Consider the following 19,820-nt stretch of genomic DNA (forward strand, 5'->3'; position numbering starts at 1 on the left):
GGATGGGGTAAGAGAGGAGGGTTAAGTTAGGATTCTGCGTGACAGGTTGCCAATACGCAACAAGGGTAGACGTGGGGAAAGAATTGGCCAGAAGGATCCTTACCACACCCTCCCCACAATTCTATGCCTGCTTTAAAATACTTCTTGGCTCACAATTGTACAACTTTTGGAAGACACACAATATCTAAACAGTATATATCCCACTTCATCACCAACCACTTCCTGAACATCTTGGTCTCACCCCACCCATTACACAATTATACCAAGGATCAAACAAAACTCACAAGGCCATGAAGATCTGAGGCTCAGATAGCCTTTAGGGATAATAACCACAGAAGTCAAAGGGGACAGCTGGACAAGATCAATGTGAGGGGAAAAGTCAACCACACAACAAAGAAAGCTATATTTTATTAAACTGGAAAATAAAATATTGGGGACAAAGATTTTTTTTTTTTAAAGGAATGGTTAGAAGAAAGTGTAAGTGGTCATAAGGAAGGAATGAGTCGGATGGTCTGTGGCCACTCTGTGGTGCCTCAGAAATGTGTGAGCATACAGGCCACTCACTCCCCCTTCCCCACATACCCTTAGACCAAAAGCCAATACAACTGCATCTTCAGAGATACATCCAGGATTTTCTTTCTGTATTCTGTAGCTGGTTTCACCTTCAGCCCTGAACAGTCATGTTGGATCTTTGCTGGAGAAAATTTTGATTTTCCAACCACAGGTTTGCTCCTCAAAGCAGCAGTTTCAGCTCCTGGAGAAGTTCCCTCCTATTTGGACTCACCAGAGAAGCCAGGGGCCCTTGAACAAAGCCCCAATCTCAAAGAAAAATGTCAAACCTTTAGAACTAGTTATTTTATTAAATGATATCAATACACATTTCAAAAGGATTTCATTGTTGTTGCCTCTAAAGCATGTACTTATTTTGTTTTCCACACTGAACACGTGAGAATATCACCAACATATCTAATTTTAATCTTAACAGGCACCCCCACCAATTTAAAAAAAAGGGGGGGAGGGAAGAAGGGAAGCAGTAATTTACAGCGGCTTCAAAACAGTAACGGCTGAAGCTTAACTGTGTGAACAGGTAACTTCAGGACTGATAGTGAATATTCTGCAATTGGGAAGTTTAGCATATTCACATTATCTAGATAGGTTTGCTGTACCATATATACCACATTGTTTTCCTGTATCAGGATAAAAATCCTACTTTGGAATCAACCTTCCCTGGAATCAACAAAATTCTATTTACCTTGACTCTTGGGCAGGCAGAGGGAAGCAGGGAGGGAGCTCTCATGTTAGCTGGCTGAAGAGTGAACCCTTACAAAATACTTAAGGACCCTACTTCTGATACGTATCACTAAAGTGGTACTAGTGTATTCACTAGAATTCTTTGTCTGTGATTTTACAGTGAGCACCAGGACCTTAGTAATAATTTCTCATATTCTGCTTTCATATGAGTCATGTCCTTGCTAAGACACAGTATGTTACTTTCTTTAAAAAATATCTTGTTTATTTTTTAAACTCAGGTTGAAATACAAAAGTCAGAGCATGGTCTTGGAGTTTTAAATCACAGACACAGAAAGAATAAAACCCCTTTGTTTCATGTTTATGAATACCAGAAGTGTCTTTTTTTGTTTCACTATATCACATATATACATTGTTGACTTCATTTACTGCTGTAGCGATTTCCTTAAAATTAATAGCTGACAGTCTCATACAAATCCTCATTTCCATCCTGAAACAAATGTACTGAGGACTCTGTGGCAAATGAACAAAAACACCCCACAAAAACCCAACCCCTTAAAAGTCCAACTTTGAACTGTACAATGTCTTCCTTTCAAGGATCAGCCATCATGTTTTTGAGGACAATTACCCTGCCCCAATACTCAGGAAGCCACTTTCCTGACATCCCCACATTTTCTGCTAAAATCAAATAGTCAGAGAGCCTTTTCAAGTAAACACTACATTAGCTTAAACAAGAGCAGCAGAAAGAATTCACATTTTTTTTATTCTAGAATAAAAAAATCCCACTTAATTTCTGCAAAAAAAAAAAATAATAATAATAAAATAAAATTAAAAAAAAATCAATTCTCAGACAGAATTTCCCTTACCTCCACCCCCATTCAGTTATGCTTTTTCACAAAACAAATGCCTTAGGACTCAAAATAACTATGCTTCCTTTGCTTTGCTATACTATATACCCCATCCCACTCACAAGGTCAAGGTATCATGCATTTTTGTGGAGACAGCTACAGGGCAAAGAGGCTTGAGGGTCAAAGAAACAAAGAACAGCAGGCTCAAGACCAGACGCGCATTAGGAAGATGAATGAGCTGGCGCATGCTAACCACAGAACACAAGGTGAGCCCAAATAAATAACGGGGAAAACATCACATAAAAACTCCCAAGCTATGATGGACCTGGTTTAAGCTGCTTTCTCTGAAAGGCAAGTTTATTCTGAGACAAAGAGTCATCTTTTGTCACTATACTGCTCACTCTCCTCCACCTTTGATACCCAACTGGAGAAATCCAAAGCAATTCCCATCCTTCCTCATAGTTAGTACTGTACTAACTTGGGAGAAAATATATGAAATTTGCTAGGATTCCTTCAAAAACTCAACACACACTGTTTTACTCATCTCTCTGGAGGTTTACCAGTACCTTGGGGTAAAAATAAAAAACAAAAAACAAAAAACCCACCCCCCCAAAAAATTAGTAAGCAGTTTTTGCTTTTCAGGGTCCCTAGATACAAAGATTAAACAAAGTACAGTGATTGTCTTTCTCCCAAATACTAGTTGGAGAACACAAACAAGCCTTTTAGTCCGAGGAGAAGGAAAGTATACCTCTCTCATGTAAAATGAAAAGCAGAAACATTCTTTGCCTCCTGTTGAGCATAAGAAGTGGGGATGAAGCTTGAGCACTGAAATGTGATAGGTTGCTATCTGCAGAGTGGGGCAATTTGGATTTTTCAGGTCTTTCTTTTTCTCTGTGATGACATGAACAGTAACACCCATCTGTTTCCAAGACACACTTAAAAAGGTATAATATAAAGTACTACTGAATCTCCTCCTCTGAGTCACCAAGAGTAGGGATGATACAGGACTGAGGCAAGGGGGGAAACCAAGCTGAAGACAAACCTTTCTCTAATAGTTAACGTTTGCTGAAAACCACCAAATGAACACCATGTTAGAGAAGTAAAATTAACTTCTATAAGAAAAATGCAGGGATAATATTTCATTTGCATCTTTGTATCAACTGTCAACTGTAGTGACTTTCTAGTTAAAATAGAAATGAAGATCGAGGGGAAAAAATAAGAAAGAAAGAAAAGCAGAAAGCAAGAGCGTGGTGCAAGATGCCTGGAAATGTGTCCTGTTCCCTCTTGCTTACAGAAGACAGTCAGGTCCCAGCACACCTCAATGGGTCCTTCCTAGTTTGATGTATGGTAGGCATATATCCTTATTTTAACCTGGAACTTATATTCAGCCCCCTTTAATTCCTTCTAAAAGGAGAAAAATTTTGACCAGTATAGAATGAGTTTTCTATTTCCTCAAAGTTACTGCCTGAGAGTACTTTAGAGGAAGGGTCTGATTGGAGGGAAAAAAAAAAAAAAAAAAGTAAGATTTTAGGAAAAGGGGAAAGAACAACATGCCTTTAAAAACGAAACAAAGAAACCTGGCAGAAAAAAAAAAACAACAAAAAACCAAAACCAAAAAACCCTGACAGGCCCAAGATCTTCCACATTTCCTCCCTTGCAACATCTCCTGGCTGCCAGCAGGGCAGAGCAAGAACAGGGAATCGCACTGGTTACAGCAGTTACTTTGTTGGAGAAGGAAGAGGACAGGGATCCTTCCATCACTACTACAGAAGCCAAGCCCAAAATAACACCCCAACATTGCACATGTTATTATCTGTACTGATGGAAGTTTTATTTCAAATGTAGTTATACTCTTTAATAGATGGGATAAAATAAAGATTGTTTCCTCCCCACTCCCCAAGCCCCCAGCCAAATGAAGTGGCTTTGGTTGTGTTTCTTTCTTAAATACAAATAGCTTGGAGAAGGAAGTAAGTGCTGTCGGAGGAGGGACTGGATGGAATAGTAAAATTTAAGCAGAGATGACTTTTTAATTTGGAAGGGAGGCCCTTTATCATAATAAAAAAAATAAATCAAGGGAGGGAAAACAAATAAAAACAGCAATAAACCAAACTCCTACTTGCAATGCTCTCTAGACTGTTCAAAATGCTCCTTTCCCTTGGTTTCCATCAGTACCTGGGAGGGAAGAACGGGCGTTTTGGTGCAAAGAACGGAGGGCCCCTAGCGAAAGGTGGCCTGGGTCTCTTTAAACTGTGGAATGGGTCTCTGCCGAGAAAAGGTTCCCGAGGCCGAAAGTCTGGCCGGGGACTCCGTAAAATCATACCACTCCGGTTGATGGTGTCTCTGTGTGAGGGACCCAAGGGGGGGCCACTGCCGCTGGTGCCGCCTCCCCCACCTCCTCCATGAGCTGGGCCCAGGTGCTCCAGAGAGTGGGCGGGTAGGCTCAGGCTCTCCCGCACACGGCTAAGGCCAGGGCCGTTGAGGTCCCGTTGGGTGGGGCCCCCATGGTCCCTGGGTCCTGCGAGCACCCCAAAATGCTCAGCCAGGGTCCCTTGAAGGAGGGAGCTATGGTCCTTGGGGAACACTGCCACAGCCCCTGCCACTCCGTGCTCTGCCAGTGGAGGGGTTGGGAAGGGTACAACTCCAGAGTGGTCAACAGGGGGTGGAGGAGGGGGCGGAGTAGAAAAGGGGACACCACTCCCACCACTGCTGCTATGTTCCCCGGGGGGCGGAGGAGGGGGCGGGGCAGGGAAGGGAACTCCGCTGTGCTCCCCAGGAGGCGGCGGTGGGGCAGCATGGGCCAGGGCTGCCTCCTTTGTGAAGGGATTCGTAAGATCCACAGAGGGCAGGTGAGCGGGCGCATCTCGAGAGAAGATACCACTGTGATCCTTAGGAGGGGCAGGTGGGGCAGATGACGGCCCCACTGGCTCTCTCTGGAAGGGTGTCCCATGTTCCAAGGGGGACGGGGGGAGATGATGCTCAAATGTTGAGTTGAAACTGTTGGAACGAAAGTTGCCGACACTCTCCTGAAACTGGGGTGCCCGTTCCTTGTATGGTGTTGTTTTAAAGCCAGTGAGGCCTCCGCTGCCCCCACCCCCAAGGGATGCCAAATCAGAGGCACTTGAGGGGCCATTGTCAAAAGAGCTGCCCGATGTGCTCAGGTCGAACCAGCCCACCCTTGAAGCCTCGCGCCCATGTCCTCTATTCCCCTTCCCAGGAACTCGGATGGACTCTACGGTCTGTATCGGCTCCCCCGACATCCTTCTATTAGCGGCATTATGGTAACCCAGAGTTTCTATCGGGGCCCCTTTTTCTTCTGTGCTATCAGGCAAGTCTAGGCAGGAGGAGGACACGCGGGTTTCTATGCGGTAGTGCTCTTCTTGCTGCTGCTGGTCAGCGGGAGTCAAGCTGGGCTGGGTGAGGTTAGAGAGACCGACACCATCACTTGAAGTGCCCTTGTTGGGGGTCTGGCCAAAATGCTTGTCATCTGAGGGCTTGCGTGAGGCGTTTTTAAGCATATTCTTAAACTCAATCGTCGACGTGGTGGAAATGGTGGAGGCCAGGACTTTCTCCACGCCTGACGTGGGTGGGTGGCCCGTGGGAGCAGCGAGGGTATTCTGCGGAGAGAAAAGGGAACGATGTGGGACTGGGTGAGGAGAGTCTGGGTACTGCTTCTGTGGCAAACTGAGATGCCCAGTGGTAGACTGAGACAAGCTATTGTGGTTGGAGTCAGGGGTGAAAAATGAATCATTCTTACTCGGTGATGGTGACCGGTCAGACCCAGGTTCGTTCCCTCTTATGCTGAAGGCACCAAAGAGCCCAGGGGAAGAAGCCAGACGGTCACAGTTCTCACTAGAGTCCAGGAGGGCTCTTACAGATGGAGGGAAGGCTGACTTTACCCCAAATTCTTGGGCCCTGTGGCTATAACTGGACAGGATTGGCTGGTACTCCGGGGCATCAGACACCTTGCTGGACTTGAGGATAGATTTGGCTGGTTTCTTCTCCAGGTTCATCATAGCAGAAGGTGGAGGCCCTGAGTACTCAAAATCTCGGTAATCTTCATCTTCATGGAAAGAAGTATCTGGATAGAATTTTTCCTGTGAAGAGTCCATCAGGGAAGACGGTCTCTCCATTCCATCAGAAGGTTGCTTATAGGGAGATTCGCTGCCCAGGCCAAAGGGTCGATATGTAGATACAGAATTGGAGAGCTCCCGGGGGTAGTTTTCATCTCTCCCAGGGGGTGGTGATCTTGTACTGCTGGGTGTTGAAGAACCCGGGCTAATGATCTTAGAAAGCAGGGACATAGTATCTACACTGCTGGACGTAGGCTTGTCCATCATCTCATCCTGGGTGGGTGTTCCACTCCGTTCATCCCGTACAGGGGTTCCATCAATGTTGTCGATTGAAGTGCTAGTAGGGCCACGCTGGAAGTCTGAGGGATGGCTCTCGGATGGGGCACTGGACCCCAAACTGCTCAGGATTGGGATATTTAAGTTTAAGCCACTGAAACCAGGATTACCTTTTAAGAAGTTGTGGATCTTCATTTCCAGGCTTGGGGAGGTGGACTCTGACTCCAGTTTTGGCTTGGAGATCTCTGAAGATTGGCACATGGCAACTTCGGTCGGCGGGGCAGCAGGGCTAGTACTGTGGGTACCTGCAAACCCTAAAGAGTTGGATGGCAGTTTAAATGTAGTGCTTGGAAGCCCTGGACTTTGCCCAATTGATGTCTTGCTGGCTGAAGTTGAAGAGACTTCAGAAGCTGATGAATTAGGAGAATAGTTGAAGCTTTTGGGAATAAAAGATTGGGTATTAGAGGACACATTTCTTCCTTTTATGGTAGAGACTGTGGTATTGGCAGGGGAAGCTGATGTGCTCTGAGATGCAGCTTCACTGGATGGAATTGGGTTCCCAGTAACACTCTGAAGTAAAGATGACAGGCCTGTAAAAACAAAGATTAGAGGGGTTAAAAAGAACAACTCCCTGCCATATAATAAAAACAATGTAGGCTTATGAGATATCCTCACTCATTCTGGTGGGAACCAGATGGGTTTTAAAATATGAAGCCAAAGGGAATCCAGACCAAACAAGTACTGGCTCAAGGTCATAAAAAACACTGGACTTATTTATCAATCCAAGAGAGAAAAATCACTGAAATGTTTCCCGTGTAGTTCAGAAACGTGTCCAAAACAGCACAATAAAAGGCAACAGGAAGGGAGAGATTCTCATGTCAGAATCACTCATAGTTGAAACAAGGCAAAGCAGGAAAAGAAAGGAAGCAAAATTATTCTTAAAACAACAACTTAAGCCAGTATTTCTTAATGTTTGATCTGTGGAAATAGTTCTCAAAATGCAAACAGATATCCTGCCCTACCTTTCCTTTCCCAGCTCCACAATCATCTCTAAGGTTAACAGTACACACTGTGACTCCTAAGAGGGAGACAACATGTGCAAACTTGAGAAATCCATTAGAATGGGGAGTAGAAGTATCTCCTGCTAGACTGGTTGTTACCTTTTAGAATACAACGCTTTTAACTATCAAATCTGATTGTAAAATGTAGCAATAAAAATGAGATAAACACACACCACAAAGACTTAAAAGCCAGACAAACAGGGGTACTGATCCTTTCACAAGAAAACAAAATTTCTATTCTATAACTTGGAAAAACCAAGGATTATTGATTAATTAAAACTGATAATGATGAGATTCAACCCTATTCAATGACAGACAAAACCTCCTCAGAAGTACTGAGAAAGAGCTCTTTGGGACAAAGGTTGAAGGTTCATGAAAGCAAACTACTCCTGTAGAAAATGTTTTAAAAAATATTTGACAAATGTGGCTCAGTGACATATGAAGTCCTCGCACATATGAAGCCCTGGGTTTGATCCCAGCACTACATAAAAATAAATAAATAAAATAAAGGTATTGTGTCCGTCTACAACTAAAAAAATATTTAAAAAATATCTGACAAAGAGGTAACAGAAGAGCAGATAAATTTAACCATGTTTTGGAAAATTTAATGAATTTCTGGTCATAAATGAAAACTTTATTTCATGCAAGTATATAAATTTTTCTCTTTTTGGTACTGAGGTTTGAACCCAGGGCTTCTTGTATGCAAGAGAAGCACTCTACCATTGAGATACATTTCCAGCCCCAAATGTATAGATTTTAGTTAATAAATTGTACTAAAACTTATCCTCAGCAATGATATTGTAAAAGAGTATTTCATAATTTTATATGGTAACTCTGGTTAATTAATATGTCTTCAAAATATCAATTTTAACCCATATTTGCGGAGATTTAAGGTGTGAATAATTTTAGGGCCACTCCAGTATTACTTTTTATTTATTTATTTTTTTTGAGTGTGGGAAGAACTGGGAAATGAACCCAAGGGTGCTTAAACACTGAGCCGTATCCCCAGACCTTTTTATTTTTTATTTTGAGACAGGTCTTGCTAAGTTGCTTAGGGCCTCAATAAGTTGTTGAGGCTAGTCTTGAACTTGTGATTCTCTTCTCTCAGTCTCTTTAGCTGCTCGGATTTTAGGCATAAGCCACCATGCCTGGCAAAATTCTAATGTTTCCTGTTTTTTTAAATTTTTCTGTAATCTAATATCAATGTTAGATAATATCCAAACAATTGATATTTAACTTCAGTTATCCTGGGGAGGGGGGAGGGAAAGCATGTTTCATTCTGAAAAGTTTCCAGGGTATACAATTTTTCCTTTCCTAACAGTTTAATTTAATTTTAATTCCTACCAGTCATTGTTGTCACCAAACCCAGAAGTCCTCAAGTACTACAATGTGATACGTAATAATGTCATGTAACTTTTAAAAGATATTTCAGCATATCTTTAAGATACTGTGGGATAAATTCTTCAAAAGATCATCTTGTTAAGATAGATACCACCCAGATTTCTGGAATAAATAAAATTGTCTTTCACCATTAAACATTATTTTGTGTCAAAAATCTGTAAATAAGGACTATGGACCCTTATCACAGAACCAAGTTTTAAGAGATTTCTTGGAGACATTTTTATTTATCTATTTTTATGTGGTGCTGAGGATCGAACCCAGGGCCTTGCACAAGCTAGGCAAGTGTCTACCGCTGAGCCACAACCCTAGCCCTCTTGGAGACATTTAATAAACACATCTATTTATGCTGCTGGACACAGTCCTTTGAAAGTTATAGAATTCGACTTTCTATAAGTAAATAAAAGTTGATGAACCACCTTGTTAGTCCACAAAAATTGTATTTTTGGGGTTGTCATTTCTTATTCTGTCAAAACATGCTTAATGGGCTGGATGTAGCTCAGTGGCAAAGCGTCTGCCTTGCATTTGCAAAGCCCTGGGTTCGACCCCCCAGTTCCAAAAATGATAAAAAAAAAAAAAAAAAAAGATTTTAAAAAACAAACAACAACAACAACAAAAAAACCCCAAAACATGCTTAGTTAGTTCCATGCAACTTCTTCCAGATGACAAAGCCCAAGTCCACACGATACTGTTTCAGAAATCTAACCCAAGGAAAAGCTTTAAGGTGTAGTTTCATATGTTAATCACACAAATGAGTTCAAGATTTTTGTTGTTACTATAAGATAGCAATAGGAGAGGGATTGAAAAGGAGAAATCACAAGCATGTCAATCCTTCAAATGAACTGTTCCTAAAATTCGTGGTTCAAGATGTGCCACAGTATTATCATCAACTACTGATTGCTGGTCTCAATATATGGATTATTGATCTATGTATTATTAATCTATGTATTATTACTTTATAGTACTTAGTTCTGTGTAACAAAATTTTCTATATCTTATAACAAAATTCACCATAATACAGTACTTGACTGATCACTTACAAAACAGTTTAGGAAACAGAAAATTAAGAGATACCTATATTATTATATTCACACAGAGCACAATTTCTCAAGCTCAGCACTTTTGACATTGTGGGATGAATAATTCTTTGCTGTTGGGGGTTTTCCTATGCATTATACAATGTTTAGCAACATCCACATGGCTCTGACCCACTAGTATCCCCTTGCCTAGTCGTGACAACCACAAATGTCTCTATTCCTTGATACATGTCCCCTAGCGGCCCCTGGTTGAGATTACTGACATTGAGTATATCACTACAATGAAGATACTATTATGGTATTTATAATTTATTGCATAATTATACTGAGGTATTTAAAAAGGGTTGTGTTGGTGTCTGGAAAAAAAAGAGTAGAGATTAGATTGACCTTAAAAAAAAAAAAAGTTAGAAACAGGCAGTTTTACATGCAAAACACACTGGCAAAGCTGGACAGAGGGTCAACTGAGGCAGAGATCATACATTCATGAAAACAAAAAGATGAGAATCAGGAACTAATTGTATTATACATTTTATGCCTTTGGATTCCTCAGAAATGGAATACAGGATTAAGCCAGGGATAAACACAATTCAAGTCCCTCTTGCAGATATCAGTTTACCTTGTAGTGCAGGGGCTGACTGTGTCTGGGTTTTGGAAAGAGCAGATAGAATGCTCTCTGGGGTGATCTCCACCTTGGAGAGGATATTTGCCAGAGGGTTGTGAGATGTTGTTGTGGTAGGTGCAGGTGTTTTCAGGCCACTGGTGAGGTTGCTGGGACTGGTAGGAGTTCCTGGAGAAGGTCTTGATGCAGGACTGACCCCTGGTGGCAGAAAGATGAACTCAAGAAAACGCAATTCAAAAATGACCTTTCAATTCATTACATTTTCCACTCACTTCAATGAGTCTGATATGTTTAACAGAAATTCTTCTTGTCTCATCCACAAATGGTCCCTTATCATGGAATGTACAAAGAGAAAAAAAAATCTGAAAATTAAGATACGCTACTTCTATTTGGAACATCCTTAAAATAAACAAGTTATTTTATTATATATTCATTAGTTTTAAGAACTCCAACAAAGAGAGACTAGGCAAACTGCTTTTTTTCCACTACCAAATAGTTCCTATACTTAAGAGCCCCATTAGTACTCAGTAAGCACTGCTGGATGACGGATGGTCAGACCCTTTGCGATCGCAGGACTCTGCTATGGCATACTTCCGTGTCTTGCTTTTGAAATAATGATCGTTATTTTTTTTTTTTTTTACATTTCAAAATGGTTGATTTTAACATATAAAATGGTATATAAAGAGAAAAACATTTGACTATTTAAAAGATGATAAAAAACTATGAACAGATTATTTCACAAAGAAACAGAAATAAGCAAATAGAAGAAAGTTTTAATCACATCTTTAATCAATGAAAAACATTAAAACAATTTGTAAAGGTTGAATGTGACACAGATTAAATGAAGTAAAACAGTAGAGAAGGTGAGGAACAGAAACTTTCATATACTAGGTACATAAAATAGTATATATTCTTGGATATCAATTTTGTTATAACATATGAAAAGCCTTTTAAAAACATGCTAATTCTTTTTTTTGTGGGGGGAGGGTCTTTATCCAACCCCCCCCCCACCCGCCCCCTGGTTCTGGGGAGTTGATACATGACCTTGCACATGCTATGCAAGCACTCAACCACTGAGTTACTTCCAGCCCAAGAGTCTCCATCTTTTAGAAGTATGTAAATATTTATGATGAAATTAAATGTTTGGACTGGGTGTAGTGGCACATGCCTGTGATCTCAGTAATGTGGGAGGCTAAGGCAGGAGGATTGTAAGTTCAAGGCCAGTTTTACCAATTTACTAAGGCCCTAAGCAACTTACTGAGGCCCTATATCAAAATACAAAAAAGGGTTAGGGATGTAGCTCAGTGGTAAAGCACCAGAGTAAAATCCTTAGTATAGGGGGAAAAAAAAAAGAAAAGAAAAAATAAGTTTAAATTGGAAATTTCTTCAAAATAATCCAGAGTGAATATGGTCTAGATTTTTCAGGGTTACCCTATTATAACTGAGTGATGAGTACATGGGATATTCTACTTGCATACATTTTCATTTAGTTTTTCTTGTGTATATGTGTGTGGTGCTGGGGATTGAACCCAGCACTTGGCCGTGAGACAAGTTATATCCCCAGCCCTTTTATTTTTTAAAATCAACCAATTAATTATTTTTTTGGGGGGGGGTACTGGGGATTAAATTCAGGGACACTCAGCTGCTGAGCCACATCCCCAGCCCAATTTTGTATTTTATTTAGAGAGAGCCTCTCACTGAGTTGCTCAACGCCTCACTGTTGCTGAGCCTGGCTTTGAACTTATGATCCTTCTGCCTCAGCCTCCAGACCCACTGGATTACAGGCGAGAGACAACATGTTTGGTTATTTCAATTATTAAAAGAATTTTTAATCTCTCAAACACTCACATACATATATACTTGTAAGAATAAATAAATATAAGTGATTTCTTTTGGGGTAATATGATGACAGACATTTATTTTATTCACTGTGCTAATTTTCTAATTTTTCTACATTTTCACTGCATTTTTTAAACAAAATTCAACAACAACAAAACAGACTAATGGCTCAATTTTAAAAGCTAGAAATCAGCTTTTTATCTTCTTCTCTAGGCTTACTTACCAGTATTTTTCATGACTGATGTTAGGCTGCTAAGGATGGAACTAATCTTTGCCAGATCCACGTTAGCCAGGTTGGGCAAAGCCAAAGCTGGGGACGGGGACAGCAGAGAAGTATTCACAGGCTTTGGAAGAGGTGGGGTTGCTGTCATGGTCACAGGCACTGGGGTACAGGAAGAGGCCTTTGGGAGAGTTTCTGCTGGCTTTGTAGGTACAGAAGTAGAGACAGCTGACTTCTCCACAGGTTTTTCCTTCCTGTCCTCCACTGTTTCAACAAAGAGAAGATATGATATTACATCTTCCTACTTTCTAGGCTTTGTTCTTAAATATGAAATAATATGTCCTAATATTTTCTAATTTGAGGGTTTAAAAAGCACTATAATTCTAGAGAAAACAACCAGTCACTTTGTGTTTTTTATTTTAAAGTCATAGTCTTCATAAATTATTATTTTTGATATTTATTATCATTCCCACCTTCTATATCTACTTAAAAGGAATTTCTCAATTATCCTCTTTCTTGCTTATTTATGATTTTTTGTGTGTGTGTGTGTGTGTGGTGCTGGGGATTGAATCCAGGGCCTTGCTTGTGCATGCAGGGCAAGCTCTCTACCAACAGAGTTACATCCCCTTATGATTCTTTTGGATCTTGTGAAAATTTGTGTATTCAATGTATACATTTCTGAAACCAGAGGGAGAGAGGCTGGGGAGTGACATGAGGATTCTCAGGAAAGTGGAAGGAAAAGGAAATGGCAAAAAATAAAAAAATGAAAGGCTACTACTGTTACAGCCACCCGCCCCCAAATAAAAATAAATAAAAATGTGAACATTTCTGGTAAACACTTATTTGGTACACATTTGCATTGTCCCTTGGAAATGGTATTTGTCATCTTTCCTTTTCCATTAACCTGAGAATTTCTTAGTGACAAAAGCTCAAGAGCTCTATACGTATTTTTGTTGTATTTTCTAAGCAATTTCTTTTCTTTTTTCTTCTTTTTTTTTTGGTACTAGGGTGCAATTAGGCTCTAATTTGAAACTGCAAAGTTTTACTTCTTGATAATTGCAGCTTTGGGATTCTGGATGGTCAAAAGTGACAGAGAAGGTGATTCTGGTATAAATGCCCCTTCCTCTAGAGCAGTGCTGGCCAAGAGACATATAATTCAAGACACATATTTAAGTTTAAGCTTTCTAGCAGCCATGTAAAAAAAAAAAAAAAAGAAATAGATACATTTTGATAATGTGTATTTATCTTTACATATCCTAAACATTTTAATCTCATTGTTATAAAAATAAAAATCATTAATGTGATGATATTTTTATTTGAGGAGGTAGTGTTGAGAATCCAGTGTATATTTTCTAATTATATAATATCCCAAGTTGTGCAAACTATATTTCAAATGCTTAACAGTCACATTTTAGCTAGCTGCTGCTATACTGAAGTCTTGATCTTCAGCAGTAATTCTTAACCCATGTAGCATACCATATAGAGATGAATATTACCTTAGTGTTCTAATATGTACTAAGCTATGTTTTAATAACTACCCATAACTGACTGATTAATATTAGTGGGCAAGGAAAACACAGAATAAATTATCTACTAATTACATAAGGACATACCAATGATTTTTGACCCATCATCTTCTACATCTGAGAGTTCCATATCTTCCACATCACGATTATCAGTCACAGGTTCAGGTGTAGCAGATTTCTCACTCTCCATTGTTGGTGACTGGGATTCCTCACCTCCCATTCCCTGAAATGGAGACTCCGAACCAGTTGGGGAGGGAGCATCCATACTTGGGGAAGGGACTGGTGATTCTTCAGGATCAGGAAGGGTTGACTTCAACTGATCCAATTTCTTCTTTAAATTGTTTACTCGGTTAGCAAAGGTTTTGTATGCCTAAAAGAGAAAAAGGAGTTTATTTCCCTGGGAAAAGGACCAAGAAGTTACCATTCCAACTCTGATCAGATTTACTCATCATTACAACATCACTGGCTCAAAACAAGAAAATAACAATCTGTCAAGCATGAAATACTTTTAATTTCTTTCTCTGTCTCTCTCACTACTGGGGATTGAACTCAGGGGTGCTTTTCCACTGAGCTACACCTCTGGTCCTTTCTATTTTGACAGAGGGTCTCATTACATTGCTGATGCTGGCCTCAAACTTTTGATTTTCCTGCTTCAGCCTCCCAAACTCTGGTTGTGTGCCAGTAAGCCTGGCTCTAATCTCTTAAGTGAATATCAACATCCACAAAGTTGCCTAAGTTAGAAATCTAAAGAATTCTTAAAAAAAAAAAAAAAAATCTTTATTATAATAATTTACTTATTTTTATGTGGTGCTGAGGATCAAACCCAGTGCTTCACATGTGTGAGGCATGCGCTCTGCCACTGAGCCCCAGCCCCAGCCCCTTAAAGAATTCTTTAGCCTGGAATACTTGTTTGTGACAGTTTGTTGAACTTCCCTTGTTTTTGATGAACTCGAACAGTGTTAAAAATACTGTTTAGATATTTTGTAGACTGTCAAATGAGATTTATTGGCTATTTTTCTCATGATTAGATGGGGGTTAAAGGTTTTTGGAGAAAAAGACACAGAGATAAAGTGCTATTGCCATCACATTGTATTAAGGGTATAATCTACCACTGTTGATGTTAATATCAATTATCTGACTTAAATCCTACTGATCTCCTGATTGTTTTAATTGCCAATACCTTAAAGCTATGGTGGTACTAAGGATTTTGAGACATAGTCTTCCTAGGTGGCCCATACTGGCCTTGAACTTGTAATCCTAGTGCCTTAGCCTCCTGAGGATCTGAGATTACAGGTTATGTGCCATATGTTCATGATGTTCTCCTTTAAAAATTTTATTTACTTGTTTATTTGTGGTACTGGGAAAATCAAACCCAGAATCTCCCACAAGCCAGGCAAACACTCAGGCACTGAACCACATTTTCAGCTCAATGATGTTCTTTTTTTGTCTAGTTTTCCTCTTCTTACAGTAAAAGCACCAGTTATACTTGACTTGATCATATCTGCAAAGACCCTGGTTCCAAATAAGGTCATATACTGGTTTCAACATAACTTTCCAGGAGAAACAATTCAACCCATAACAATTAGCAAGAAAAAACATCATAATGGACAAGACTGGAAGATGTGACATTAATCAAGATATCAAGGGGAACATTATAGTTAGTAAGATATATCAAACTTGTGGGCCAACTGACAAAATGAAAGAATATGTGATATTTCTTCTAAACATAAATAACTTCAATCTGATCACAAATAAATACCACATATATTCAAACTGGGGGAGATGCACAAAAGATTTGATTTGTAATCTTCAAACATAAGTTTCAAACATAAGTCATGTAAGTCAAGAAAAAAAACTAAGGAACTATTCTAGATCAAAGGACAATAAAGAGAAATGACAAATAAAATTTATTAATACTGGACAGGATCTTTTGCTATTAAAATTGGTCAATTTAGCTGGGCACAGTGGCACATGCCAAGAGACTGAGGCAGGAGGATTGCTAGTTCAAAGCCAGCCACAGCAACTTAGTAAGGCCCTAAGCAACTCAGCAAGACCCTCTATCTAAATAAAATATAAAGAAGGGCTAGGGATGTGGCTCAGTGGTTAAGTGCCCCTGGGATCAATACCAGGTACCAAAAGAAAAAAAAAATTTTTTAAGCTTAACTTTGAGATGGAGTCTTTGCTATGTCACACAGGGTGGCTTCAAATATGCCATCCTTCTGCTTCTGCTTCACTCTTCCAAACATCTGGGATTACAAGTAGGTACTACTGCATTTGGCAGAACAAAGAATTTGAATGCTTTTACTACAAAGTAGTGATTACATCATACTCCATAAATATGGACAATTTTTATGTGTCAGCGAAAACAGAAAAACACTCAAGGGGAAAAAAAAAGATAACTATGGTTGAATTGTGTCATTTTTCTCTACCCTCCCCTATCTCAAACTCATGATGAAGTCTGGTCCCCTCAAAATTTGACTCTATTTACAGAGAGGTTTTTTTTTTTTTTGGTACCAGAGATTAAACTCAGGGGCACTGAACCCTTAAGCCACATCCCCAGCCCTATTTTGTATTTTATTTAAAGACAGGGTCTCACTGAGTTGCTTAGCACCTCACTATTCTGAAGCTGGCTTTGAACTCGCTATTTTCCTGTCTCAGCCTCCCAAGCCACTGGGATTACAGGTGTGCATTACCGCAGCCGGCTAGAGAGAGAATTTTTATAAAGGTAATCAAGTTGTCAACCGAAATAAAGTCTTTAGGATGGGCCCTATCTAATATGATTGGTATCTGGACATAGCGTATACACAGAGGGAAGGTGATATCAAGAGAGATGGAGAAAAGATAACCATCTACAAACCAAAGAGAAGTCTCCGATAGATCATTCCTTCAAAAGTCCTCAGAAAGAACCAACTCTGCTGATACCTTGATTTTGGACTTTTAGCTATCAGACAATGAGACAATAAATTCATGTTGTTTAAGTCATCTAGTCTGAAACAGTTTCAATATTATCAGAAACCACTAATTTAGAAAGTTCTGCAAACCCCAAGCCAGGTAAATATAAAGAACACACTTAGGCACATCACTGAATGACTAATGAAAACCAAAGATAAAGTATTAATAGCAGCCGAAGAAAACAAGACATATTTAAAGAAGAAATTATGATAAGACTGATTTCTCACTGAAATGGTGGATACACGCAGGACAAAAGAACATGCTTTTTTACTTTTGGTATCATGGATTGAACTCAAGGGCCGTTGACCACTGAGACACATCCCTAGACCTATTTTGTATTGTATTTAGAGACAGGGTCTCACTAAGTTGCTTAGGCACTTTGCTTTTGCTGAGGCTGGTTTTGAACTCTTGATCCTCCTGCCTCGGTCTCCCAAGCCACTAGGATTAAAAGCGTGTACCACTGCACCTGGCCAAAAGAACATAAGTTTTAAGTGCAAAAATAATTCCTACCCTAGAATTCCACAGCCAGTGGAAAAAAGATGCTCCAAATAAACAAATTTAAAGAATGGACTACCATCTTATCTATAGTCAAAGAAATCCTAAATATATTCCTCAGCACAGAGACAATTATCCCAGATAAAAGAACAGGGATGCAGGCTTTTATTTTTCGGTACATGGGATTGAACCCATGCTTAACCGTGGGCCACATTCCCAGTCCTTTTCATTTTGAGACAAGGTCTCACTAAGTTGTTGAGGACCTCTCCAAGTTGCTGAGGCTGGCCTTGAACTTGTGATCTTCCTGCATGTCCTTTCAGTTGCTGGGATTACAGGTGCCCACCTGAAGCAGCTAGAAGTCAGAGATCCGAATATGGATTGCAGCAGCTGCCCAGTGCCAAGGTGACAGAATTGAGTTTAGGTCCTGCCAACAAAACACTGTCTTTTCTTTCTTTTTCTTTCCTCTCCCTTCTGTGCTTTCTTTTGTGGTATTTGTAATTGAATCCAGGGACACTCTAGCACTCAGCTACATCTCTGGCCCTTTATAATGTATGCATGTATTTATTTTTGAGACAGGGTCTTGCCAAGTTGCCCAGACTGGTTTAAAATTTTCGATCCTCTTTGTTTCCAGAGTCTTTGAGATTACAGGTGTGCATTACCACACCCAGTACACCATACACTCTTACAACCATACAGAGTAATTAAAACTTAAAAAAAAAAAAAAAAAAGAGCAAAACACTGCTTCTTTACTGCTTCTTTCAGAGGCCTTTTAATGGGGGGGGGGGGGGCGCAAAAAAGTCAGTTTACATGAAATTTAGCAACAGAATGTTTTCATTCAGTTTTCTGGTTATCTGAAAGAAAAAAAAATAAACAGTACATACACTGGTTTCTAATCCCAATTTATGTCCTATAATAGTAATTACAGGTGATTCTTCAGGATAATCCCTTAAATACCAAAGCGTTAGGCTTTTAGTACAGCATAATGGTTAGGGTTTGTATGAGCTTTACAATCAGAAGGACCCAGGTATAATTCTAGTCACCATCACTTTTTACTACCTATATTATCTTGTACAAAGTCACTAATTCTTCAAAAGTAAATTGGTTCATCTGTGGAGATAATAATACTTATCCTTAAAGTTAGATACCACCAGTAAACAGTCTCTGGCATACCGTAAGCACTCAATATAAGATAGCTGTAATTTTTACTTACATTGGCCACAACTTTTACTTCCTTATACTGTGCTTCATAGAAAATTCCAGCATTTTCCAGTGCTTCTGTTAGTGAAGGCCCATTTTTCACCTGCTTATCCAGTCCATTCACAAATTCTTCCAGCTTAGAGCTTGCCTCTTCAAATTCTTTGGAGAATTTCTTCCCCCCAGTTTTATCTAAAATAATAGAGAAGGTATTTATTTTCTAAAAATTTTACTCTTTTGAGGACAGTCCCTGTCTGTGAATCAATTCATGTGAGTCTGTGAACCTCGTTCTGCTTGGTGTATAATGTGTGTGTGTGTGTGTGTCTGTGTGTGGTGCTGGGGATTGAACCCAGTGAGGCAAGCACTCTACCAACTGAGCTATATCCCCAGCCCAGTGTATAATATTTTTAGTCTTAGTTTTATATTTTTTTAAATATTTTTTCTTTAGTTGTAGATGGACACAGAACTTTTACTTTATTTGTTTTTATGTGGTGCTAAGGATCGAACCCAGAGCCTCATGCATGCCAGCCAAACATTCAACCACTGAGACACAACCCCAGACCTTAGTTTTATCTTAAATCACAAAATAGATTCATGTGGATCTGCTAAAGTGAAGAAGAGTGGAGGTATCTATAATTAAGATAAAGATGAGCTGGGGCTGGGGCTCAGAGGTAGAGCACTCACTTATCACGTGTGAGGCACTGGGTTCAATCCTCAGCATCCCATAAAACAATAAATAAACAAAAATAAAGGGATTGTGTCCATTTAGAACTAAAAAAAATAATTGAAAAAAAAAAAGAAAGAAAAGGAAGTTCAACTAAAACAAAGTTTGTTGTACTTCTTTTCTTCACAAATTTGATGCTACACTGCTACTTAGGAGTAAGAATGAAGCTCAATTCTGTTCACTTACATTGTATCAACGTTCAGAAAAGTAAATGGATCTTTCTGTATACCACACTAAATATCCTTTTCTCTCTGAAAAAGATACTTAGTAATTTGATATATACTTCTTTTCCAGTGACTTGGCTTTAGAAATG

The 19,820-nt window shown here is 39.5% G+C and overlaps 1 protein-coding gene across 4 annotated transcripts in view; it reads right to left on the reverse strand.

The window, feature by feature from the left end:
• Positions 1–840: 840 nt before the first annotated feature.
• The window catches only part of Rprd2 (regulation of nuclear pre-mRNA domain containing 2), a 91,182-nt gene continuing 72,202 nt past the window's right edge, over positions 841–19,820 (reverse strand). For 2 of the 4 annotated variants that reach the window (XM_027953730.2, XM_071618474.1), the window contains 6 exons: positions 18,800–18,975; positions 14,230–14,512; positions 12,620–12,880; positions 10,555–10,755; positions 5,851–7,032; positions 5,526–5,710 (listed from right to left, as the gene is read on the reverse strand). In XM_027953730.2, coding sequence (XP_027809531.2) covers positions 5,622–5,710; positions 5,851–7,032; positions 10,555–10,755; positions 12,620–12,880; positions 14,230–14,512; positions 18,800–18,975 — 2,192 coding nt within the window. In that variant the 3' untranslated portion in view covers positions 5,526–5,621. Of the gene's footprint in view, positions 7,033–10,554; positions 10,756–12,619; positions 12,881–14,229; positions 14,513–18,799; positions 18,976–19,820 lie in introns of all 4 variants that reach the window. The other 2 variants (XM_027953729.2, XM_027953728.2) reach the window with 1 other exon arrangement.

The sequence above is a fragment of the Marmota flaviventris genome, chromosome 10 (genome assembly GCF_047511675.1).
Source record: "Marmota flaviventris isolate mMarFla1 chromosome 10, mMarFla1.hap1, whole genome shotgun sequence".
Lineage (NCBI taxonomy): Eukaryota > Metazoa > Chordata > Mammalia > Rodentia > Sciuridae > Marmota > Marmota flaviventris.